Below are 27,983 nucleotides of genomic sequence, written 5' to 3' on the forward strand. Positions count from 1 at the left end.
ATATGTTTTGGTTTCCTAGGTAATCCATGTGTTGTTTTTTTTCTTGTTATATAAATAAACTACGTTTAAAGTACTTTGTGGTTATTTATTATTAGCGGAGTTTACCGGAAGTTACGTGCGGACCGCGAGAACCGCTTGTTTTTGTTGTTACTGCTTAAACCGTCTATAACATTTCCATGTTAAAGCAAAAAGAGTTTTTGCTATTTGCTCCCCCTACAGGTTAGAAGCATAATTGTCCATTACCACTGTCGTAAATACTGCAGCAAAGCTGGCTCTTATTGGATTGTAGGTCTGCCCGTAAAGCAAGTTTTTGTAGTTTTCACTCGAACTACAGGACTGCGATCCCGATGGTTGGAAACTTCTTTAGGGCGGTTTTGGCCGATAGAGGGCTGCAAAGCGAATGTGAAAGTGCCGTTCACCCTGTTTCGAGTGGATGAATGACAAACTTTTTGTAAACATTATTTTAAGGTAAAAAAATCTTTGGTGTTGCTTTAAGACAATTAAACATTAAACCAGTTTTTCATGAGATAATACATTAGACAAAAAAACGTTGCTGTAACCTTTCGTTTTATTTAATCATATGTAACGATGTAACACTGTCGCTCATAACGACATAAATGGACAGAAAAAACACTTGTCTATAACTGTAGACGGCAAAAGAACAAGCTGGAACTGAAGAATTAGTTTACCTTTAGAACTAAAAAGGCTGATTTTAAAACCACATTTTGCCCAGATGTTGAAAACATTCAATTTGGAAAAACATTTAAAATTCCCTAAAATCTGACCATATAACATTTAGCCATTTACAAATGATACTTGCAGCTCAGGAGCATATGTTTCTTTTCAGAGCAGATATCCGGTTTTTGATGTAAAATTTAATAGCCAGCCAGTCCCTCTGTTTTAGGGCTTCCGGCTCAGATTTGAGGCACAAATCGCAGGCAGCCTTTCCTGGAACACGACAGGATTCAATGAAGTGCATCATGTGTTTTTCAACTGCATCAACCTCCACCTTCTGCCAATTCTTCTTCTTGACTGGTTTGCGACCTAAATGAGAATGAAATTACTAAACTTGAAAGCAGGACAAATTTTTAAAGTTTTAATAGTATTCTCAACCCTATAACCAAACTTATAAACCCATAAACAAAACAAATCACTTGCTAAAAACACTTCCTTTAAATTAAACTGAGTTCTTCACTACAACAGTGGTGTCAAAAGTATTCATATTCATTACTCAAGTAGAAGTATAGATACTAGGTTTTAAAAAGACTTTTGTAGAAGTTGAAGTATCAACTCAAGCTTTTTACTCAAGTAAAAGTGAAAAAGTACTGGTTTCAAACCTACTTGAAGTATAAAAGTAAAAGTAATGTAAGGAAAAACAATTTCATTACGGAAAAAGCCTAGGCCACGCCACAGGGGCCTTTTGTGCACTACCCTATCTCATCTAAAAAAAAAAAACATTTCTAAAGGCCATAATAACTATAGTGTTGTTAAAATGTTAATGTTAAAAAATGTGGGATGCACTAGGGCCAGGGGTAGGCAACGTCCGTCCTGGAGTGCCGATGTTCTACAGATTTTAGCTCCAACCCTTATAAAACCATGGCTACCTGTAGTTTCAGGTGACTTTTTAGACCTTGATTAGTTTGTTCAGGTCTGCTTGATTAAACCTGGAGCTAAATACTGCAGGACATCAGCACTCCAGGGCCAACGTTGCCTACCCCTGCACTAGGCTATCTGTTTCAACCACATACGGTATATGCCCATTAAAAATGAACGCATTTTAGTACAATGCAAACAAATACATTAAAGCAGTGGTTCTCAAACTGGGCACCGCGAGATGGTGCCAGGGGCCCCAATTTTATAATATTTTATGAAAAACATTACTTTATTATAAATTCTGTGTAATTAAACCTCAGAAAAATAAGGTAACTAAACAAAAGCAATACATTGATTAATTTAATATGTTTTGTTTAATTCAAATTTTAAGTTTTATAATGTTTATGTCATACATTTTCTTTGGGGGGCCGCGAAGGAATCCACCGTGCACAAGGGAGGCCGAAAAAAAAGGTTTGATAACCACTGCATTAAAAGAACCATGTGTGTACTACTGAGCATTAACATGTGTTCCATAGAGAGAAAGATATAATGACTAGTTGCCTATAAATATTTTAATAGTAAAAAGTCAAACTTCAGAGCAGGGCCGCTGCTGGCCAAACTTTTACAGTGGTGACCTCTTTAGTTAAAAAACAACAAAATCACACACAACTATAGTATGTGTGAGAATAGAAATATGCTATTGTTATCATTTATAATTGTATTTTGACAGCAACACAAACTACAATTATACAAATATGCAATTATATTATAGCCTATATTTCTGCATCTGTACTTGTGTTAGCTAATGGAGTTTAGCTAAATCTAATGTGACAAAACTGATCTTACATGTCAGTATAAATCCAAGCAATTTTGGAGAATTATGTCTTTCTTGTAAGTAAATTAAGTCAGGTTTAAGGAAACAGCTGATGTCTATTAACAAAAGCAAAAGTTGGTATGTATGGTTATGTGTTTCATTGATTTAACACTCAAGCATTTAGCTAAGTAGGTTTTGTTAATGCAAATAAAATTTAGGGCAGTTATGTAAGGAATAATTGACGACGGGCCATTGAATTATAAGAAAACAATGCACACCAAGGTGGCAACGCGGCACGACGTTACACCGCAGGTGTGCACTATTTTCAAACAATTCAAAGGACCGGAGTCAATCATTCCTCTTATACCACGGTTACCACAAACATTGCTCTGGTGCCTATTTTTAAGACATTTGACAAGTTAGGTGTGCGGTTTACAGAAAAATAATCAACACCCATAGAACATTTCTCAGCCAATCAGAATGCAGCATTCAACAGACCCTTGGTATAATACAAAACAACAGATGTCTTTGGCATAGATATCTTTGCCATGCTTCAAAACGCAACGCAGCACAATGTCATTTAAGTTGAACAACTGAAGTTACATGATATAAATTGGTACATTGTTATGCTATTTAAAATCACACAGATGGGTTGGTGTCAGCAGCCAGCTATATATTTACACAGGCTTGTCAATGTGAACTGACCTGAAAGTGATGCGCGAGTTTTATTTCGTACTTTTCCATTTGAAGACAGAATGCCACGTTCTGTTACTGTACAAACTTATGGTGGATGATATCAAAGCATCGCGAGAGCAAACTGCTCCGCATGCTTTCTAATCGCTCTCGCGGTTCTTTTATGTTTCTCTGTGCAGCGCTATCGAACAAACTTTTGATCATCTGCAGTCAGCTGGGGGGGCGGGGATTGCGTACGGCGGGGATTGCGTACAAACCAATAGGGTTTCGGAATGGTGTATGTTTATACTTCTCATCCAACCACAATCGCATTCATCTGGATGATGCAATTTATCAAGATAGGTTTTTTTAACGATGACGAACCGGAATGTAAAAAAAATAAAACAAGCCAAAATTAATAGAAGTAACGAGGCAATTTTTAAAATGTAAGGAGTAGAAATTACAGATAATTGCGTGAAAATGTAAGGAGTAGAAGTAAAAAGTCGTCTGAAAAATAATTACTAAAGTAGATATTTTGGGTATCTATACTTTACTTAAGTAAGGTAACGAAGTATTTGTTCTTCGTTACTTGACACCTCTGCACTACAAATACTGTTGGAGAACAGTAGCACTGTGTTTCAGTTAATCAGATCATTCACACAAGTCACTCACCCTTTTTTGGAGATGATAATTGCATAGCTTGAGAGTTTTTCTTTGTGTAATTTCGCATCCGACTGCCTGAAGCACATGGTGACTCAGTTGTGTCCTCAACACAATCCTTGTTCCTTGGATGCTGATTTTCATTTTGAGATGTCACATTGGACAATCGTGTGCTCACCACAGAATCTGTTTAATTAAAAAAAGAACAAATACTGCACATGAGCCTATTGTGATTAGTATAGTCTTCATAAGTATACAGTGCCTATAGAAAATCATCATACTCTGTGGAAATCCTCATCTTTTGTCACATTACACCCTGGAAATTAATATATATATAAAATGATTTGCCATGTCTATGTACATATAACCCATGACATCAAAGCAAAAACAACATTTAAGAAAAACTTAGAATAATTCTTAAATTTACTTAACAAAACCGGATATTTAATCAATTAATTAAGTCAGGGGTGTCCAAACCCTTCCATGGTGGCCTAGAGTATGCAGGTTTTCACTTTTACCTAATGGAGTAACTCACTAAAAACATGTTTAATGGGTTTTGATTTAAGGCTGTAAGACCAAAACAACTATTTCAAAGGGGTATGATGATTTTTTTTATAGGCACTGTACATTCTTTTACTGCGTCACTTTAGATAATGATGACACTACTGACTCCACAAGTAGTATATTGTCGCTACAAGCTACTGTTTACATGTACATACTTTATATATATTTATATATTATGCTTAATTCTTTGGCCACCTTCTTACAATATGGTAATTGATAGAGATTGTGCCCATATTCTTTTGCACATCCTTACATTGTATTCTTTGTTATTACTGCATTGTTGGAGTTGGGAACAATATTTGAAGAGTTTGGTTTCAAAACGCGATAAACGCCATTTTTGGAAAAAAAATTACTGCCAAAATCAGTATTATATCAAGTCAGTATTTAAAAGTAAATTCTTAATTTAATGCAAAATCCAATATCCGCCGTGTTATAGACCATTTACGCAAAAAACGGAAATACGTCAAAGTGTAAACGCAATTCCGGTATAAGCAGGGATAGTAGTAGGGGTTTAAGCTTTTGCTTCAGCCTACACCTTTTGGTCAATAAAAGTGTAATGGAAGGGAAGTTTTTTTTTCTTTTGAATGATTTTGTATGTGTATATGCAAAACTGTATGTATGTACTTATAAGTTTTTATGTTTTCATGTGCAAAATGATGCAAATGGAATTTTTTGTTGACCAAAAAATCTAATAAAAAAATAAGCTTCGTTGTTGGTGGAGAAATGGCAGCTAGAGTGTTTCCAACTTTCCTAACTTGTCTACCAAAGTTCACCAGCGCCGATGTGGTGAAGAGTGTGGGTATACATTCGTCCACTAAAGGGAACAAACTGGATAAGGGATATAAATTCTTCCACGCGGAGTTTATCCACATTTATCAAGGTAAGCTTTAGCTACAAAACCGGCTATAACTCCGTTTACGTTAATTGTAAATCTAGTTGTTGTGAATTTGTAATATAAGATTTAACACATTGCAGTGAATATGTCGTGTGTAAGTTATGTTTAGGTGAAATGGCATGACATTAACATAACCAGTAATTTGGTGTAGCTGCTGTACTAGGTAAACGTTACTTGCAGTCTGCTGTAAAGTTGTGTATTTCTATATGAGAGATAACACGCAATGTTTTCTTGTTACATGCAGTTAAAGTATCAAATATACTACAGGGACAGGTAGTAGTGAGAGGTAGATGCTTCAGATCAATGAGAGAGACAGGAGCCTCACAAACTGGAGGTTTTAATACAGACAGAATGCCGGTTGGCAAAAGTTTCCCGTTCTTGCACTCTTCACACTTCTTGCTGCGGCACTTTCTTCACTTACTATTACTATTATATACTATTATAAAGGTAGGGCTGTTTCTGGTTGGAAGACGAACAGCCTTGAACACCACAGAAATGCGACTTTTTGACTCTGCTATTTTTCGTATCTGCCGCTACGATAACAGGAAGTTGTAATACACTTTGTTGACGTATTCCAGTCGAAACATGCGGAAGTGCGTAAAAGGTCTATTCTGTCATCTTTTATCCCTTTTTCCCAAAACACAATAAACACCACTCCTACTTTACTGAATGCAATAAATCCACTCCACAAATTACAGCGCATCATTCCACACAACGTAAACAAACAATGTCCTCATCTACTCTAACAAACAAAACAAAATACTTTGATGTGATTGATAAACCTGTGATGGCTTTCTGTGACGGGAAAGAAACGTAAGCCATCAACATCTAATAATTTACGTGAGAGGCACACTCAGGAGAAGGGTGCTTGTTTGCCCGGGCCAACAGCATTAAGTTTCTGTCATGATAACACATTGACTAGGGCCCTATAATTTCCACGATCACGGAATCGCGGACGGAATCGCGGAATTGGCTAATTAACACGGAATGTAGCGTTAACGCGGAATTTCGATGAATTTTGCATATTTTGAATAAAATTCTTTCTTTGTGTGGGAGAACAACGTATGTCTGTGGAAAATGCAGACCGGGGTAAGCAAATCTGGGCGACACATCCCCTCCCGTCATTTCAGACCCCCTCCAAAACACTGAAACGATGGCGAAGCGGCTCTCCACGACTCTACGCTAAGCCCTCAGTTGCAAGCAGTTCTCACTAGGGTTGTGCCGATAGACGATAGTATCGTGTATCGACGATCTTCAGACATATCGCCAATGGCAGGCTTTCATGGCGATAGTCATGACGATAGTTGGCGAATGGTTATTATTATTATCATCATCATAGTTTTATATTAACACCCACGATGCATGCTTTTCCTCACATGAGGGTTTGTGGGCTTCACTTTACGCAGAGAGCTTGTAAAGAGAGAATTACTTCTTGCACGTACCTGCACTTAATGCACGCGTCTTGGTCTCCTTATACCACTAATCCAGCGCGCCGCGTCATGAGCAGCTGCGCTTCTCTCTGTCTCACGTGCACGTGCTCTCGCATCTGTCCGAAATCTAAACATAAACTAAACTGTAATCCTTGTGTATTTATTCAGTTTAATGCGTTTCATGCGAGCTGAGGCAAACTTTACTTTTTGTTTAAAATATGACCCGCTGCATATTAGCGCCTCTCTCTCACTCTCGCGTACGTGCAGAAAGAGCTGCGCTCTGTCCGAAGTCAGATCACTAGGTATTAATCCTGTTTATGATATGCATTTCAATGAGTTGTAGCAACAGGTCCCTCGTGTTTAATATATGATTGTGTTTAAAATATGATCGCGTTCCGCTGGACCGATGCGTTTAAAAAGGCACCTCATGAGAGCACCACTGCTTGACACGTGTAGTCTTCTGCAACAGCACCAAACAAATGCATTGAATTGTTTGTATGTGCGCGCACGTGTGTGTGCATGCGCAGATGCATGTTTTTACAGTTAATAATTCATGATAGGGTTTTAATGATGCGCTGGCATTAATGGCATCAGTTTTAAGAAGGTTGCGGTCATGACGGTGTTGCTTTTTTTGTCCACCCATCAAGTGACTTTTTATAATGAGTAAAAAATTAACAAATAAAAAAATGAGTAAACTACTGCCCCGCCCCCGATAATATCGTGTATCGCCGATCTCACAGGCTGACGATAGGACGATCTGAAAATAGGGCATATCGCCCAACACTAGTTCTCACGTGACTTATGTGACCGGAGAACTGTTTTTTTTGTAAGCTTTGTCAACATTCCATTGACTGGGAGCGCGAAGATACATGCACTCTCTCATCCATGTCTCTCTCGCTGCACATCTCTCACGTGCACGTGCTATCATATCTGTCTGAAGTCCGAACACAAATCCTCACGTGTAGAGAGCTGCGCGTTCATGCTGTCTGAAGTCAGATCAGTAAGTAATAATCCTGTGTATGTTTGTAAAGTTATATGCATTTCAAGCAACTGTGTTTAAAATATGGATCGCGTTGCGCTGGACCAATGTGTTTAAGGCACTTCTTAAGGCACCACTGCTTTGACACGCGTAGCCTTGTGCAACACTAAACAATGCATTGAATTGAGTAAAATGTTTATGTCTGTGTGCGCGTTTCAAACAGGGGATGTAAAAAATTTTTACCTCAATAAATTTAAGGTCATTCCTATTGTATTTGTGTTCATTTTAATCATTAACATTAAAGGCACACTCTTTTTATGACTAAAATAACAGGAACGGGTCAAAAAATAATTGCTAAATATTAAAACAGACAAAACGGAATTTGCAAAAATTAAAACGGACAAAACAGAATTTGGGGAAAAAATAAAACGGAATGATCGCTGTAAAAAATGTTAGATGATGACGTCAAGTATAACCGCAGCAATGACAGTGTTATTAATATGACAAAGTAAGTGTTTTGATTAATGCCATTAAAGTAAATTTTTTAATCAATGTGTACAACTGTTCAACTAAATTAATATAAAATGGCAAAGATGAATGCACATTTATACATTGATTGAATAGATGTATAGCATTTTGAAAAAAACCTGTCATGGATTTATTGCATTTTGTGGAAAAAATAATTCGTTTTTATGAAATCCATAACCTAAAGATGCTATGTGAAAGTTTGTAACAGAAAATAGTGGTTTTCATCTTGTCACTTTCTTGGTATAGAAAACACATTTTTACTGAAATTTGTCAAAATGGATTTATTGCGTTTTGGAACCAAACTCTTCATTTTCAATTTTAATTTTGACTAGTCAGTTGGTTGAGAGGTTAGATTAATTTCTGTTTACAAAAACAAATTAGCTTTTTTGGATTTGGCTTCGTAAAGAAAGAGAACATTACAAATTGTGTTAAAGAGCCACGGACTTCCCTGGCATTCTCACAGATTGGTTACTCAACTGCTTTTTCCTATTGTCAAACCATTGTCGCTTCGGTTTAGGGTTAGATTTGGTGTTTGCGTTAGTTTGTCACTGTAAGTATTGGTTTATAAAAAATTTTCTGATGTATTCTTTTATATTTTCTAAACTTTAATCAATTGTCGCCTGGAGTTGGGGTTAGAGTTGGGTTTGGGTAGGGATTAGGGGTGGCACGGTTCACAAAACCCTCGGTTCGGTTCGTATCACGGTTCTATGGTTGTTACGGTTCTTGTTGTTATTTTTTTAACACTCCAGAAATGTATTATCTTATTAATGTATTAATTATCCATAATTTAGGATACAGTATTAAAAAAGTTACATCATGTAATCATGCACAAACTGAATTTGACTTTAAGCACATTATTGGGAACATCCCTGAGGAAAGCCAGGCGAGCTGTTGACACAGCGAGAGGGAAGACATTGATGATTTCAACATGCTTTTCATTTATTTGGCAAAAAATAGTGTGTATTGCCATCTACATGAACTTTGTGTGCATTTTTAGCACACAAAGATAACTTGCATTTATCAAAATGCCAACTTCAGTGTAGCTCTAAGATTTCTCACTGAGAAACTGCTTAAATACTGCAGAGAGAATATGTGAACGAGAGAGAAACACAACGTTTACACCTGTAATATTTAAATCCGTCTCTTTTGTCCACTTTTGACCATTTCTGTCTTTATTAACTGTTACTTTAAGGGGCAGTTTATGAAATAAGATCGCGCAACTTTCACACGCTAAATGAAACTACGCGGAAATCAGCCGCTTTCGTTTTATCAATGAAAGGCTAAAAATAGCGCTGAATACGAAAAGACGTAAAAGAGTGTTCATTACCTCAGATTAGATAAATGGTCGGAGAGAAGGCTGTCGCGTGTGGCTGTATCTATTGTTTTATTTCCGCTGTCATCATAGGTAACATGAAATAAAAAATGTTTCCACACACCAAACTTATACGACGCTGGCGCATCCTCCAACTGCGGGCAGACTTCTTTTAATCTCCCTCTTGCCATTTCTACACGTAACATGACCGGCAGCACTCACTCTCCACACCAGTCACCTCTTCTTTCGCGCTATTTGCGAAAGGGGAACACGCTATCTGAGGTCACATACAGGGCACGAGGCTACATACATTGCCGCATGCCATGAACCGTACGACACACACGCGCTCCGAACAGTTCGGATTTTTTTCATGAACCGTGCCACCCCTAGTAGGGATGTAATTTTATGTAAATCTAACCCTAAACCGAAGCGACAATGGTAAGAAAATAGGACAAAACAGTTGAGTAACCAATCCGTGAGAATGCCATGGAAGGAAATATGCGGAGATCCGTGAGAATGCCACGGAAAAATTAGCAAAAAATTCTGTGACTATGCCACAGAAATTCGTGAGATCAGGTTGGCTAATCTGTATGTTGTGATTGGCCTGAATACCTCTGAAGTCCGCCGGAAACTGCCATGTTTGAAAGATTCGGTCACAATGCAATGCTAACAGGAGCTAACTTACAGGCTTTGAGTCAAAGCAGGAGGAATTATGATAATGTCTGTCTCTATTGCATCATAAGTCCCAGGAAGTAAACTGTTGCCTACAATCGGATTGTTTTTGTAGTCCTAGAACGTTGGAGACAATAACTTGCACCATCGTTTACTTTTAGGTATGTACTTTGTGAATATCGTTAACATGTACTAATACACACTCAAAACCATACTGAAAATCAGATCATATCTTTCTGGAAGCAAATACCTAAGACAGGAAAAACTGATGCATCTACAAGTACAGCAAGTATTGAAATGAATACCTGGCATGTTCTCCTCCAGCCTGGTCTCCTCCAGCCTGGTCTCTTGGATTTCTTTGTCACACAGGATTGTCTCTGAAATAAAAAGGCAGGTTACAAAACCATCACAGCGCAATTCGGAGTGTACTACAAAAACAATATCTGCATTTTCTTATAGTTGTCTAATAAAAAGGCATTGGTACCATTTGGGGAGATGTTGATATCATCTAGGGTCTTTCCTTTAAACTCCGATAAACGCCCCTGCTCAAGGGCCATGAGAATCTTACTGATCTTTGCAAGCTGGAGAGTGCCCTCAGGTAAGCGATAGAACTGGCGATGGACTCTGATATCATGTCCAAGGAAATCTGCTAGTTGATCAAGCTCCGTGTCATTGAGATTGAGTACTTTTGAGAGTGTAGCAACATGCTTTCTGAGCTTTGTAGAGGTGAGTGAGAGGGGGTTCTTGGCTCCACAAGCTTTCACAAAGTCACGAATGCAATCTGACCCTCTGTAGTGGGACATTGCATATGGCCGTGCAAAAATGTATGAGTTGTTATCAGCCACTCCACATTCTTTTCTCTTCTCCACAAGCAAATTAAGGGAATCTACCATCGCAGGAGTTAAGAGCACAGGCACCTTCCGTCCTCTCTTACCTCTTATTTCAAGTCTCACAAAATGCTTGCAGAGACTTTTCTCTAGCTCAGAGAGAGCTACATTGACATCTTCATGAGGATCTGATTTGTCTCTTAGGATGAATGTTGAAACAAGCATTTTGGACACTTCTCCTTCTCTACGCCTATTGAATAAAATAACTTGTGCAAGAGTTACTTTGGTCAAGTTAGCCCAATTGCAAGATGAGCATTCTGATGTCAAGTCACTGTAGAACTGGCGCTGCTTGTCATCCAGGTAGCAATGCAGAGTTCTTACATCTTCTGTAAAAGGTAACAGCTGTGGGGAATTCCACTTGGACTCTGTGAGACCCTGTAAGGCTTTGGCTGATATAAGCTCATTCCACCTGGCATCATAAACCTGACGAAAGCAACGAGCCGCTTTTGCACCATCATGATCACCTTTCATCATTGCATCGGTTTCAAGGAGCATGGACACATTTTTCAGTCCATGTCCAAGCTTTAGAGCAAGTGTTGCGGTTTTGTATTTGCTAGTTTCCTCGTTGAAACCCGCTGTGTGTTTTACTGCAGTAACTGCTAACATGAAGTTTTCTGGTGTGACATAATCTTTGATAGTTTGCAGTGGTGTAACCTCTTTACCATGTAAACGCAGCCGACCAAGCTCCCTCAACTTTTGACGAATGTATTCATGCTTGCTGACATCAGCTCCAAGCCTGTTATATAGATGTTTTCCAAACTCCATGATGCACTGATCATTTTTTACTTCAAAAGAGATATCATCTTGTGTCATGTTGCTCACCAGCTTCCAAACACTTTCACTAACCGCAGAGGGTGCCGGTTCAGCAAACGCACAGAGGGATTGGACTCTAGTTTTTCCAGGTTTAGATTTAACACTACTAGGTTTGAATTTACAGCTCTGCACGTGTCTCCAAAGCACTCTTTTCAGAAACAACCCTTGACAGTACACACAGTGAATGAAGTCTTGACCCTCACACTTTTCTTTTGGTTGTTTGAAGGGAACAAGAATTCCAGACCCTGTTTTTATAACTTCGGCATTATGTGCAAAGTTTCCTTTGTTTCTCAAAAATTCAAGCTGCAATTTCCTTTGACGGGATCCCTTTGGAAAACTCAATGCTCTTGAAACCTCAGTCTCGTTTAGGTGAGCACGCTCCAAGTGCCTAGACATTTTTTGGACCGCTGAACTACAATATAAGCAGTACTGTCGCTTGTTGTACATTCGAGATCCATTACTCTTTCTGACGACAGCAGGAACAAGTACTGATACATCTCCAACTGTTGCTTTACTTGATGTGTTGCTGTCAGGAACATTATGTTGGATGTGTGTAATAGCAGCAATTCTGTCATTGTCCTGGAATTTAGCAAGAGGTGTCTTGAATTTGCGCTTGCATGGAAGTGAACGACCTACTGTAGCATCAGCTTGACTTTTTAATGATAGTTCTTGGCTCATGCTACTATCTGTACTATCCCCGCTTGTGGATGGAACATATTCTTCTCCACTGTCCAGGCTTGATTCACTTAGTTTTTCAGTTCGAACAGAAATCTTCTGATTAACCTATACAAATATAACAACAAATAAGCTACACAACACACAACTAGGTTTTTCCAATAGGAGTAATTTAATTATAGCTACACAGATGACTACAGTGATAATGTATAAAATCTAAATATTATTGGTTACAATAGTTTTTCTATTTTCATGGCTAAAGCCTGTTGTTGTTCACAACAAAGTCACAGGATGCAAATATAATTATGTAAGAATACCTTAGATTATCATGTGCATTCTCGTCTCAAATGTCTATTTTTTAAGTCTACATTTCTTAATAATTTTGTACATAAAATGCTTCTAGAGTAAAACTTGTTCGCTTTTGATATATCCGTCTTGAAAGTAATAAAAATCACGTGGGTCATAAAATGTGCCTTTAGGAGAGAACAACTGTAGACCATCGAGCTGCTTCATCTGTAGCCTGGTAAGAAAGCTCAGTGTGTATGTAAAAGTGCATTTATGTGGATATTTAATCCTACCCATTCCTGCCAAGATGCGCACAAATGACATGCAGTGTGATTATCGTGCAATAGATACACCAAATTCAGCTTTTGAGTAATGCTAAATAATTATTCTTCTAAATATCAATAATATCCATTTATCATTTATCATTCTTGCGTAGAAATGGGCGTATTTGTTGGCGTAAGATTATGCTTACACTCCTCTCACCGCCTGATTTATGAAGTTGAGCGCACCTTTGAAATTCAAGTGTAAGCAATACCTGCCCTTCATAAATGCCGCGGCTGAAAATGATCGTAATTAGAAAAACATGCCCATATAAATTCAAGTCTACGCTTCCCCCACGCCCTCATTTTGCGCTATTGACACACGGAAGACGGCAAAGAAGAGAAAACAGGGAAGTGGGATTAAAGACACATTAAAAATTGCATGACAATTTGTAATATTTGTTTTTTGATATTTAGAAGAATAATTATTTAGCATTACTCAAAAGCTGAATTTGGTGTATCTATTGCACGATAATCACACTGCATGTCATTTGTGCGCATCTTGGCAGGAATGGGTAGGATTAAATATCCACATAAATGCACTTTTACATACACACTGAGCTTTCTTACCAGGCTACAGATGAAGCAGCTCGATGGTCTACAGTTGTTCTCTCCTAAAGGCACATTTTATGGTGTGCTGTTAAAATAATACTAGAATGCACGCTATTGACTTTAGACCAGGTTTTTGTGGGTCATTGGCACGGTCACTTTCAGATGTATTAAGATCGCAATACACCAAGAATTATCCTGGACACACCTCCCAATAAGACCAGCACGCCCATGAGCTCAAAAATGTGGGCAGGGCGATTTGCTATTTTAACGACATGAGCGCTTGATGGAAAATTGGCAGCTGCATTGGTCTTATACTATTAAACACAACTTGCGTTGAGCTTTGTGTTGCACTGCGCCGGTTGCAGGATAGAGCCCCTTGTTTCAAGCACCGAGTATTTTACTTGCCATTTAAGGATTTACTGGCAAAAATACTTAACCTACTCCTTAATGCAATATGTCGTACTGATCATGGGTAATGCATATTATAAAACATTTTCATAGTAACAGAGTAGATTTTCAGAAACAACACTACTTATCAAGGAACATACATTCTTACACATCACGCCTTGAACTATGGGTGCTTACCAAAATGCTTCTTGACTTCATATGTCTTGGCACAGTTTTATGTACCACGTTATCTTCATCCTCATCTGTACTTGAGTCAAAACTTCTTCTTGTCCGCTTCAATCGTGGCACAACTGCTTGAATATTTTCTTCATCTGGACTGTCAAAAAGCTCTTCAGACCAATGAAGAGTCTCCTCCATCTTAAAAAACAATGAATGAAATTTTAACATTTCACAGATTCTGAGGAATAATTGTGCTATTTTCTTACAAAACACTACAATGTGCCAGAGGCTGATAAATAAAACTGTTTGGTGAAATCATGAATCATTTACAAATAAAAATATAAAGCTAGATCAGGGGTTCTTAAACTCTTTCCTACAGGGCCTTTATGCTTTCTATGCTTAGTTTCTATGCTTAGTAAGACCTTAATTAACTGCTTCAGGTGTGTTTGATTAGGGTTGGAGCTAAACTCTGCAGAACACCAGCCCTCCAGGAATGAGTTTGAGAACCCCTGAGCTAGTAGGCGGCTGCATATATGAAAAAAACACCTAACCCTAAAAAAATTCTAACAAAAGGTTTCTCAGCTGTTTTTTGTAGTATTAGGTGTCCCTAATAACATACTAAAAGTTTATCAAAGTTTGACCACTAGAAAGGTGTAATTTTCAAGATGGCATCCAAGACAGACAGAAAGCCATTAAAAAATCCTAACTCCATTATTTGAGCTAGCCAAGTAATATGCGTGTCTAACCCCATGATTTACGGGTCTTTGAATCCATTGGACTTGTCTTAATTTCACTGACATGATTATATACTTATGGAATACATGATTTTGTAAGTTTAGTGTAAGGTTTTATCTTTGTTTGGGGTGAACCAGAGATGTAAACGATGTAGCCTATGCCATGTAGATCCTACTCAATACGTGTCTTTAGACACATACCCTTTTCTTGCTAAAACACAGAATTGACATTCAATGTAAAATGTATTGCCCCCCCAAAAAAAATTAAATTGGAGTTGTGTAACTTTGATCATAAACAACTCTGAATTAGCCTGAACAGAGGTCTTTGTGTGAGCCCTCTAAAATGGTTATTCATTTCAATTTGGATATGGTATTACATCTGTAATGCATCCTCTATAGATGTTTTTGAGTATAGAAGTGGCATTATACTAAACCTAACAAAACTATATTCACAATTGTTAGCAATTAAGAAGATGGTGGAAGAGAATACTGACATTTGATATTGCAGCAAAGTGTATTCCATTTTGTTCAAACAAAATACATCCTTGACTACTTAAACCACACACCCCCACCCAGATTTAGGAATGGAAACTGGTGGACAACCAGGATGAAGCTTTTCAGCTCACTTTTGGGGGCTTTTACTGGGTACAGTATGTAGTAAACAATACTTTTTTAGTACAACCTCAGTTGAGGTTCCAAGCAAGCTGAGCTGATGCTAAACATGATGTGAAAGCACTGTAGATAACAGAGAATCATCATTACCAGCATCATCGCTAAATGCAAGATTAATTTTACCGTAGGAGCCGATAGATCCTATACCCACCCATCTCCTTCAGGCCATTCCTCCATTAATTATCCCTGCTCTCACCCACATGACAAATTAATCTCTTTACACTGGTACATTTCCCACAGCTTTTAAAGAGGCCCGGATAACACCACTGCTGAAGAAACCCAAAATTAATCTTGCAATGTTAGAAAACTACAGACCGGTATATCTCTCCTTGCCTTTATTGCCAAGACTCTTGAGCATGTGGTTTTAGACCAGCTCTCCTCCTCCTTCACACAAAATAACCTCCTAGACAGCAACCAGTCTGGTTTCAAGAGCGGTCACTACACTGAAACTGTGCTCAGTCATGGAAGCTTTAAGGCAGACAAGGGCAAATAATCTGTACTGACCTTACTGGATCTATCTGCCACTGTTGACATTGTCAATCCCCACATCCTCCTGTTGACCCTCAAGGCTATGGTTGTCTCTGGCACGGCGCTACTATGGTTCAGGTCTTACCTCTCAGGGAGGTCATTTAGAGTATCCTGGAGAGGTGACGTCTCTGAACCCCAACGTCTCAATACCGGGGTACCTCAAGGCCAACCTGATCTCACGAATTTCCATGGCATAATCACGGAATTTTGTGCTCATTTTTCCGTGGCATTCTCACGGATCTCCGCATTTTTCTGTGGCCCTGCTACGGATTGGTTACTCAACTGTTTTGCCCTATTTTCTTCCCATTTTCGATTCAGTTTAGGGTTGGATTTACATGAAATGACATCCCTACCAAAACCCAACTCTAACCCCAACTCCAGGCGACAATTGTTTAAAGTTTAGAAAATATAAAAGAATAAATCAGAAAAAAAATAGTATAAACCAATAGTTAAAGTGACATACTAACGCAAACACCAAATCTAACCCTAAACCGAAGTGAAAATGGTTTGAAAATAGGAAAAAGCAGTTGAGTAACCAATCCATGAGAATGCCACGGAAAAAGACAGTCCGTAGCAGGGCCACGGAAAAATGAGCACAAAATTCCGTGACTATCCCACGGAACTTTGTGAGATCATGTTGCTCAGTGCTTGGACCACTGCTCTTTTCTATGACATTGACATGACATTCCTGGGTTCTATCATTCAAGAAACATGGCTTTTCCTACCTCTGCTATGCCACTCTGGATAAAGGATTATCATATCCAGCTGAACCTCGCAAAGACAAAACTGCTTGTCATATCATCTGGCCCGAAGATTCATCACAATCTTTTCATTCAACTTGGTTCTTTGACCATTACGCCTTTCAGGACAGCCAGAAACCTGGGTTTGGTGCATGATGGTCAGCTTAGTTTCACAGAGCATGTTGCCAGCACCGCCCGCTCTGATAGATTCATTCTCTACAACGTAAAAATAGACCTTTTCTGTCTGAGCATGCTACACAAGTTCTAGTCCCAGGCTCTTGTCCTGTCCAGACTGGACTACTGCAATGTACTTCCAGCCAGCACAACCAAACCACTCTGAAGTGGTACTAACCAAGCCAAAGTAAAGTGAGCTTGCACGACCCGACCTGTGGGGTCTATGCAATGGAAAGACTGCTGCTCCAGAAAGCCTCCTGCAGATGATCCACTGTAATTGCACAACTGTCTGCCGAACACAACAGTGCAGTTGCAGGGCATATGGACTACTTGTGGACCATGTCAAGTTGGAAATTGTGAGAATCACTATAATCAACCTCTATGGGAGAAAGAATGTGCAGACTAATGGTAAATCTAGTGAAGGTCACAGCGCAAAAAAGTATACAAAATAAACTAGAATAAGAGGAAACAACTGAAGAAAATAAAAAATATGTATAAATAAGAAAAGTATTAAAAAAAGCAAAAAAAATTCTAAAATTTTAAAAATAAATAAATAAAAGCAGTTAACGGTACTGAGCCTTCACATAGCAGCCCTCTTTTGACTAATTTTACAGTACCACATACAGTTCTAATGAATTTAATTTTTATTGGAATGAAAAGAATGGTTAACTACAAAAACCACCAACACTATATGGGAAAGGAGAAATATGCAATTTCTTGTACTTGTTTTTCGCATAAATATGCTTGTAACCAATTTCTTTAATATTTAATTGTACTTGTAAATACTCATCTATTATTCAAATATGCTTATTAAAATATTACATGGTCAAAACATGTATCCGCCACCAGTATTCCTGGTTTAGGGGGAATACAATGGAGTAATGGTCATTTTAGGGACCTGACGGGGGCCATTTTGAAAATTGAGCCTTTCTTGGAGTCAAACTTTGGTAAACTTTTAGTATGTTTTTAAATACATCTGATACTACTGTAAACCACAGAGAAACCTTTTGTTAGAATTGTTTAGGGTCAAACCATATATTTGCAGCTGACTATAGAGCATGTACATGTTTAAAATGTACATGATACACCAAAGCTGTCAAAGAGGCAGGGGTTGTAACTGGCATGTTCACACAGTGTCACCACATAAAAACATTGGACTTGACTAATGGAGAAAAATTCTAAATAGGGACCAAACATGCAATAGGTGCCTATAAATACAACAACTATCTGTAAAAATGCTGCTTGTCTTACCGGAATGCCTTTAATCCTTCTAAGCTTTGGCCTTCTAAGCTCATGTTCTCCTTCCACAGTACTTTTGCTACTGAATTGCTATAAAGGAGAAACAAATTATAAACAGGATGGCATCTACTGAAAGTGCAGTTTTGTAATGAAAACAATAGATAAATGAAACAGTTAATGCAAATCAGAAAGAACCAACCTGTATACTGCTACATGGTAAATCTGAAACCGTATCAGGTTGTGGAGAAGAAAAATCTGGTCCAGAGCTGACTTCAGAGTCTGTGTACTGAACTAAGGAATTCATTGGTTTCTTTGTAACCTGTATGAATATAGAATTGCAATAACAAATGTTTTACGAAAAAGAGAACTTGTAAAATGGTATTAAATCTACACATTGATGATTATTCTAATGCTCAAATAAAAATGTGATTATGACTGAAAAACAGACATAATCATAGCTGGGAAAAAAAACCCACAAAAACAATATAATCACCATGACGTCTTAAAGCTCACGTTTCTGCATTTCTGATGTCAATCTGGAGTACCTATAGAGTAGTATTACAACCTTTACATCACCGGAGAATCTTTAGTTTAATCAGATTTATGAAAGAAAGATTAGCTTTACCGAATCTTTCCGATAACGTACGAAAAAATGGAGGAGTTATACCGCGGGAAGAGCGAGTACGAGTCATGCAACACTTATAACTTATGATTCACTACATGTTCGTGTCATTTATATAATATGCACGCACCTATTTCCAACATAAGACAGAAGTCTTACCGCGTGCAACTCATGACCCAGGTGGGGAAAATTCAGCTCACCAAACACACACGCAAAACTCCGCTGCTACCACGGATAATAAACTATATCCATTGTTTTCATAAGGCTGACTTTCTTCTCCTTACATCCAAAAACACACTTTATCTTTGGTGCTCTCTCGCGTGATATGATGTTTGAAAGTTCTAGTGTCTCCCGCTGATTGCCGTGCGTGCGTGGTTTTCCGGGAGAAGTGCCCATAAAAAGAAGTGATACGTATAGCGTACCCCTGAAACGTCAGCTGGAACTGTATTCGAAAAAAACTTTCTGAAACTTGTACGAACTCTGTCGAAGTGCATTCGGCACAGAAAGACTCTGTAACATGCACAACTGCTTTTTTGACACTTTGCCTACGTTTAGCATGAGGAAACAACTCTATAACTGTGTTAATAAGTCAGAATGCTTAAAATACCATTGAACCACCCCTTTAATAGAAAATCCCCTATGCTGTCAGTAACAACCAGCAATGACATTCATGGAATTTGAAGTTAGGTCATAGGCACGCAGTGAAAACATTTGTGATACCAAATCATCGTGTTTTGAGCCAGTAATTAAAAAAAGTTAGTAGCTCAAGTAACACCAGTGGAAAAGGTTTGTGTAGAGCCCTGACACTCACCTTCAGAATCGAAGGGGAAACCTCATTGCCGTCTTGTATCCTTGTATTGGAACTTTCCACCAGTTCCTGGTTGTTTTGTTCAAAGCCCACATTGGTAGAATGTGCACCATCAACCTGTAACATGAATTACATTTAATAATTGTGAATTTAAACCCTAAAGCAGTAAACCCATGAACAACAACAACATGTTTGTACGCATTATAACACATATGATTCATCATAACACCAATTCATTTGCAAGCTCTTTTGTTCAGTCATCAAGGCATTAACACTACATGATATACATTGTTGATTTTGAACTGAAGGAAGTCTTTTATCAGCAATATTGATATTTGGACCCCACAAGGGTAGACCAGTCTATGCGTGTATAAACATGTACTTCTATAGACTTACAAATGACCAAGTGATGGATGAAATCTATTTGTCATTACCAAAAGAAACTCCAATTAAAAGCAATGTTTCTTGTTACAATGACAAAATGAATAGGAAATCAGAAATTTATAAGACTTTTATCAGTCATATTGATATTTGGACCCCACAAGGGTAGACCAGTCTATGCGTGTATAAACATGTACTTCTATAGACTTACAAATGACCAAGTGATGGATGAAATCTATTTGTCATTACCAAAAGAAACTCCAATTAAAAGCAATGTTTCTTGTTACAATGACAAAATGAATAGGAAATCAGAAATTTATAAGACTTTTATCAGTCATATTGATATTTGGACCCCACAAGGGTAGACCAGTCTATGCGTGTATAAACATGTACTTCTATAGACTTACAAATGACCAAGTGATGGATGAAATCTATTTGTCATTACCAAAAGAAACTCCAATTAAAAGCAATGTTTCTTGTTACAATGACAAAATGAATAGGAAATCAGACATTTATAAGACTTTTATCAGTCATATTGATATTTGGACCCCACAAGGGTAGACCAGTCTATGCGTGTATAAACATGTACTTCTATAGACTTACAAATGACCAAGTGATGGATGAAATCTATTTGTCATTACCAAAAGAAACTCCAATTAAAAGCAATGTTTCTTGTTACAATGACAAAATGAATAGGAAATCAGAAATTTATAAGACTTTTATCAGCAATATTGATATTTGGACCCCACAAGGGTAGACCAGTCTATGCGTGTATAAACATGTACTTCTATAGACTTACAAATGACCAAGTGATGGATGAAATCTATTTGTCATTACCAAAAGAAACTCCAATTAAAAGGAATGTTTCTTGTTACAATGACAAAATGAATAGGAAATCAGAAATGTAGAAGATATTGATATTTGGACCCCACAAGGGTAGAACAGTGGACAAAATAAGTTACATAAACTTGGAATATGATTGCTGCTTCCCACTTGAATGGTAAAAGTATATTAGCATGTTCACCAAACACGAAGACTCACCTTCAGAATCGAAGGGGAAACCTCATTGCCGTCTTGCGTCCTTGTGTTGGAACTTTCCACCAGTTCCTGGTTGTTTTCATTAACCTAAAACATGGATTACAGTCAATTCTTCAATCATTGCTCAAGCAACCAATAGTTGTCCAATTCTGCTAGGAAAGTTAGTACCTCTTGTAACATTACGATGGAAAAGATGACAACAAAATTGAAAGTAACTTTTTTTAACCCACACTTTGTAATATAATGTAACTTACCCTCCAAGGCCAATCACTTCCACCATAATCATATGTGATCTCGTCTCCTCTCTCTATGTTTTGTAAAGCAAACAGGACTAGATGTGGCTTTCCGTCTGCAACAATTTTTTTTATCCGGCAGTTAGGATTAACATGGTCATCATTGACCAGTCTCCCCAATGATCCATTTTCCACAGCAGCATCAATGCTAAAAGAAGGCAAAATGATAAATACAAATCATTTACAGGACCTGAAAGAATATAAAGGCCTTTCTATTGCTCAACATAAGCTTGAGATCAAGGTCACATTTTTGGTGTGTGGTTGAATCAAATCCTGGATTTGTGGCATGGATAGCAGTGCTTATTTTGTAAGTTCAAAGGTCCGGGAACACATACACCAGCGAGAGGGAGATTTAACATTTTTATTACGTGTTGAATTTGAAAAGGTCTCCAGAGTAACAGAATAACGAGGTGCACTGATGTAGAAGCAGGTAGGCTACATGTCTTTTCCCTTATGTGAAAAAGGTTAACAAGCTATACTATTATATAAATATATTTTTTGGAAAAAAATTAATAAATTAAAGAACAATTTCTTAACAAGAAGTTTTTTAAGTGCAATTTTACAGAGCATCGGTAAATACAGAACACACCAGTGTCTTAAAAATAAATTAAAGTACAAAACGAATGCAATACAGAAGGCAATGAATATTTACGGCATTTTCCATAGTATATTAGTAGATAAATTAATCTGTATCTATTAAGTATGAAAACTAATATTTTGGCTAATGAATAATTTGGCTAAATTCATCTGGATAGATCATTTTTGGTCAGACTGATTTGTCATCATTTCGATCAAGCTTAAATGCTATTTATAACAACTTACATTATATCCCGAGTGTTTCTTGGTAGAAAAATGTAGAAATATAGCCTATGTGAGAACAAATTACAGAATAACAATGTTTAGCTCACGTGGACCGAGCGAAAAGCCGTTAATTAAGCGGACTCTCTGTAAAATAGAGAACGCGCGGAAGCAATTGAGTCGGCAGATGATAATCAATGTTTATAATGTTTCACGCAGATACTGTTGATGAAAAACTTTAAAATCTAAATATCCAGGTAAGAGTCAAGTGTTCAGTCAGTTAATAATAAAGCAACCAGCGTTATTGGCTGCAGTTTCCTTGTCCACGGAGCGGACGCTGTAGATACACAAAGAAAAAAAACTATAAAGGTTGTTATAAAGTGGTTTTAATGCTGGTAAGCAATCAGTTATATTATGGCGCTTTGTATTTATGTTGATCAGTTAAATTAAAGTAATTTTAATCTTTAAAACTGCATCTAGATGCAGGCGACGCAGTTATTCTGTCATAGTTTCACTTCGTTCACACATTCACTGTATGATTTAACGAAATATGAATAGCATAGTATTACATTTTGAAATGAAATTTACGAAAAACAAGTTACTCTCTTAACTCTTTCAGTCTATTTGGCCTTTATTATACATGTATGATGTGAAAAACAAGAAGGGCATAGCTATATATGAATTTAACGTAAAAAGCGCGGTTGTTGCCCTTTATTTGTCCTCCATGCGGTTAAGCTTCTCAGCAGCACGGTAATACAGGATTGCGGTTACCGCGACAGCCCTAGTCTATATTAGAGGAAAAAAATATTTTGCACTATAATGTTTTCCCGGGTAGAGCTGTCGTGCACGCGACAACTGTGCATACGTGCATGAAGCCCGCAAGCTGGCTTTTTTCCATCTTTAGCATACAAGTCAGAAAGTTAGCTATAAGCCACGCGACTAACATTTATCACATAAAATAAATATAAACAGTGTGTCTAATATTCTGTCAGAGGGCTACAGATGAAAAATAACCTTTGGGCTAATTCTGGCACGTTTACAATCATGTTCATTAATGTGCATTGTCCCTGTTAAACAAATAAACTAAACTAAACAAAAGCCATTGAACCACCAAGGTTGTGTTATCTCAGAGAAGGAACATTTGATTTTCACACATTTACTCATTATTTCACAAAAGTTCTATCTTAGCCAATTGGACAGAACACAGTCCATGTCTCCAGCTGATGTAGCAATCCTAATAGCTCAGCCCTCATCTCCCTTGGTAAGAGAGCTGCTTGATAAGTGACAGAGTGAGTGACAGTCAAATTATGACTTAGTGACTTAGGAACATAGACATAGAATTTTTGTTGGATATCCCCTTTAACACTGTTTATATATTTTTTTTTCAGATTGGGACATAATATGGTTGATAACGAGTTCACTTTTTCCCCAGAGTTTTGAAAAAGTGAACTTGTTATTGAAGGATACATGTATGCTATTCAAAAAGTAAACTGTTTGAATGCTGACTAGATTCTTACCACCATTGTTTGTCATGCCAGTAGAAGTCAAACATAAAAACTGCCTGTGATGGATGATACTTATTCCTTCTAGCTTGAGCTTCAGCAGAGTCTATCATTTCTCCTCTGTACTCCACAACAAAATCCCCTTTTTGAAATGGGGACAGTGCAAACACACCACGACCTATCAACATAAAATGCATAAAGATATAACATCTGATGTGGCAAGAATGCAAGTGCACCATGTAACCACTTTTTATTGACAGTAAAGGCTATCAAAATTCACTGTACAAAAATATACATAAATAATCCAGAATTGTGGTAAATCAAATTTGTAAAACATTTCATGTTAAACTTGCCTTTTATTTGATTTATGTGTCGTGCCTCCAAAAAACATGTGCTGTCTGTGGCACTACGGACATGTTGCAGTGCTACAGCTTCTGGTTTTAGCCGCTTCCTCTTCCTAGTGACTTCTTCCTGTGCCAAATAATTTAATTGCACTATTTAGGCTACAACTAATTGTTAACACAATTTCATGTGATACACCACAAAACAAAATTTATGAACATTTTATTATATTAGGAACATGACCGACAATAACTCCAAATTAGATATTCCAGGAACTTTATGCAACTCCATTGTGTATGCATACAAGTTTGAGATTTATTCTCACGGCGAGTTGCCCATTTCACAACAATAAAAATACTTTTTCAGCAAAGTTACTCAAAAGAATTCAATAAGACAGTATACTGTATTTTGTCATTCAACTACTCAATATGGCTACTACTTAAACTGTACTTACCTTGTGTATCTGCATTGCCAGGGCAATTACTTTAAAACCTGTTGACAAAAAAAACTTGTTAAATATGATTTTTGCGCAGTTGGACCATTTAATCTGATATGACTCACAAAATGATCATCCTCAAATCACCCAACTGTTTTTCTAAAAATATATATTTTTTTGTACCACTGTTTAAAGACCTCTGCAATAATCTGAATCATCAGGGATTGACATTAATGCTTGTCCACTTGTCTGTAACAAGTATAAAAAAAACATTTAGAATGGTGTATTATCTGGAAAGTGACTGGTTGTACCCAAGCAATTTCATATTGGTTACTCTAAGGGGCTGATCACTTATCCAAACCAGGTATTTTCACTAATCAAATTGAAATAATTGTTCTGAATTTTTGTAAATGCCATTTTATTTTGATGCGTAGATTTTAATGTGTAAATACAGCTGGCAAAATGTAGGTTTAATTTATTTCAATTTTCAGGGTGTACATTATGACAAAAGGTATCGATTTTGACAGGGTATGATGATTTTCTACTTTAGAAAATTTTGTCAAACATACTGGCACAACCATTTCACTGACTTGCAGATTATGTCAAGTGCCATGTTGTATGCGATTTCACTTCACGTTGAATTTAATTGGTGCTTAATTTAAAAGAAGCTACCAATTTCATGTAATGCAACAGTTCTTAAATTTGAGCTTATCAAGTGAGATATGCGTTTATGAATGTTTTCTGATCTTGCGTGATTTTTTTAAGGCGCATACCTCTTTTAGAAAGGGTGGATCCCACAAGTGATGTCCCAGTCATGGTGCCTCGCAAATTATCAAAAACAAGGATGTGTGCATGTTTGTTTTTTTTTGGCTTGTGACATAAAATTGAGTTGGCTATTTTTTTCTAGATGGATAAATAATTATCAAAAGTATTATCAAACCAAACTGAGGATAGCTCACCCCTCCCCCTCCCTTCCGTGCTTCATGTAAAGTCATAAGGGTGCCCAACCCCCACTCCTAAATCCATCTTGTCTTGGAGCCTGGGCTGTCTACAGAGACCGCATTTTTTACAGTGTGTTAAGGGGACAGGCAGCTAGCAGATAGTGAGGATATGTTTGCTGTATATAAAAAAATATGTTTTAGTCCTAAACGTGTTACTTTAAAAAATGTACTTGAGTAAAAGTAAAAAAGTATGCAATGAAAAAAAAAAAACAATTAGCAAGTTACTACTTACTCTTGGAAAAAATATTCGTACAGTAAAGACATATTTCTCTGTTTTCTGTGGAGACCAGAAAATGGTCAGATAAATATCAAAATAACAGAATGTCACATTTTATTGGTTATCATGGTTACCATGGGTCTGATGCCCATTTTGACTAAAACAGTAAATGTTAATGATTTAATTTGAAATAAAATTTTAGGCAGATATTTGATAAAATGATAAAGTTATAAGTAAAAACATGTGAATACAACATTTTCGGTCACACAGCTTCGATAGACATCAATATATAACTTTTTCCAATGATTTCTAATATTAAAAATATCATACCTTTGGGATTTTTGAAAATTTTGTCATACCTACATTCTGTACTTTTGTCTCATTCACCTTTTAATGTTATACATTTCTTGACTCCATAGCAGAAAATGTTTGCCTGTATTTTCCCAATACTTAAGAAGGGCACACTATGTAACGGTATGTGTAAAATTGCAGCATACACAAACAGTGCAAGTTAAATAATACTTTACACAAACACATAATAGATAAGCATTTCTATAAAAATTAACTCTGGAGGTATTTCCGGAGGTTGCGCGTGTATCTGACAATGAGCAGGTCGCGCGTATATAATGGCGGGTACACGTGTAAAGTTCTGCTTTTAGTAAATAAATATAGTAGATTCATTCATATTCAAGTCATTCAACACTGTATGTTATGTGTGTTTGTGGATGAATCCGCATCGAGATTCAGTTTTTCAGGCGATCTGAACAATTCATTCGAACTGATTCGCAAAACAATTCAAAACGTTTGGCGCACTTTGCAAAAAAAACGACTCAAACGATTCATTTATTTTCAATACATTGTAAGGAACCGACTCAATCGAGTCATTAGTCCCAGAAACACGAGACAGCAATTTTAAAATAAAATACACATTTCGTAATGAATTAAAATAAAGTAACGAAGGAACGCCGCACAGTGTAACGAAGTAAAAGTACAAATTTACTCAATTTACCCAGGAACACGCGTGGCGGAGCCTCCCGCGGGACGCGGTTTAATCTTCAGGCCCCCTCGACCCTCTCGGCCGCCGATGCCCGGCGTTCGCCTACCCCCGCGGAGGTCCTGCAAAGAGGTGCCTGACCTCCGCTGCCCAGAAACTAGGGACTTTTGGTGGTTCAAATGTTAATTAGTGTCTACTAAGATAATAACGCTAGCTGAGCTAAGTTAGTAAGGTCTTAACGGAAGGCTGACTGCTGGCGCTAACGTTGCTAATGCTAGCATTTAACGTTAGCCCTATCTACTTTCTGTAACAAAGTTTTTTAACGTAATCTAGGTTATTGATTTCTTCATTATTCATAGCATAGGTATCACAAACGTGTAATTCGGTACATTACCTTATGATGAATATTCCAAATGATTATTCCAGCGAAGATATATTTCCATCGTGGACCTTCTGACCTCGTGTAATCATCAAGATGTCCTCAACCGTCTTCATTACGACACTTCAGGTGACTTCACGTCAATTACTGACCCACGTGACAAACAAGCATGCCGTTCATTGGCTGCGAGTGTGCGAGTGTGTGAGAGTGCACTACCATTAAGCGAAATAAGGGGGCAGTAGTGAGCAAAATCTTAGCACACTTAAACACATATTTTTTTTTTTTCATCACTTGTGGGCCAAACTCAGATTTCTACACTAGACATCAGCAAAGTGTTTTCTATTCATTCCAATGATAATCCTTGTGGGGTCCAGCAAAATGGCCCCACAAAGTTTTTCGGGCCCCACAACGTGAGTGTGCTGTCAGGTTGCGGTCCCCACAAAGTGATAAAAACAAACACACACACACACACACACACACACACACACACACACACACACACACACACACACACACACAAACACACATTGTTTTGTGGGGACATTCCATATACGTAATGTTCTATTCCCTTCCCCTAACTCAAACCCCAACAATCACAGAAACCTTTCTGTTACTTCACATTTTCAATAAACATCATTCTGTTTGATTTATAAGCTAGTTTCCTGGTTTACTGTAATGGCATTTATATTAATGTCTTTTGTCAAATTAAGCTGTAAAATAAATCGTTTAACCCTTTAAAAATGCAATGGATTTTGAAAGATATCTACAAAAAACGGGCAAAAAACTTTAAAGGCGTTTTTCTCAGGTTTTCAGTTGGAAAAAGAGCACAGACAACCTTAATTCAAATGTCCATATCTTTAAAACCAT

General features: G+C 37.4%; 1 protein-coding gene across 2 annotated transcripts; it reads right to left on the reverse strand.

Annotated features, from left to right (window-relative positions):
* Positions 1 to 173: 173 nt before the first annotated feature.
* Positions 174 to 27,522, reverse strand: LOC129434877 (uncharacterized). 2 transcript variants are annotated; one of them, XM_073857334.1, is made up of 15 exons: positions 27,132 to 27,522; positions 25,759 to 25,803; positions 24,544 to 24,581; positions 24,101 to 24,218; positions 23,763 to 23,925; positions 21,409 to 21,595; positions 21,158 to 21,241; positions 19,739 to 19,852; positions 18,505 to 18,624; positions 18,318 to 18,395; positions 14,237 to 14,416; positions 10,604 to 12,602; positions 10,425 to 10,496; positions 3,752 to 3,925; positions 174 to 1,044 (listed from the first exon to the last, which is right to left on the reverse strand). In XM_073857334.1, exons 3-15 carry the CDS (start codon positions 24,556 to 24,558, stop codon positions 824 to 826), a joined length of 3,525 nt encoding a protein of 1,174 aa, XP_073713435.1. In that variant the 5' UTR covers positions 24,559 to 24,581; positions 25,759 to 25,803; positions 27,132 to 27,522; the 3' UTR covers positions 174 to 823. The 2 variants fall into 2 exon arrangements, with proteins under 2 accessions (XP_073713435.1, XP_073713434.1); XM_073857333.1 differs by lacking the exon at positions 25,759 to 25,803 and having other exon boundaries at positions 27,132 to 27,520.
* Between the last annotated feature and the right edge of the window lie 461 nt (positions 27,523 to 27,983).

This window comes from Misgurnus anguillicaudatus, chromosome 19 (genome assembly GCF_027580225.2).
Source record: "Misgurnus anguillicaudatus chromosome 19, ASM2758022v2, whole genome shotgun sequence".
Classification (NCBI taxonomy): Eukaryota; Metazoa; Chordata; class Actinopteri; order Cypriniformes; family Cobitidae; genus Misgurnus; species Misgurnus anguillicaudatus.

Bases quoted from the DNA above. Each gene is read 5' to 3' on its own strand.
- LOC129434877 (XM_073857334.1), bottom strand. The intron at 21,596-23,762 runs GTAAGAATCTAG...GCCTTCTTTTAG, and splicing joins TGGCATGACAAACAATGGTG to CATTGATGCTGCTGTGGAAA. The intron at 18,625-19,738 runs GTGAGTGTCAGG...ATATTCATACAG, and splicing joins TTTCCCCTTCGATTCTGAAG to GTTACAAAGAAACCAATGAA.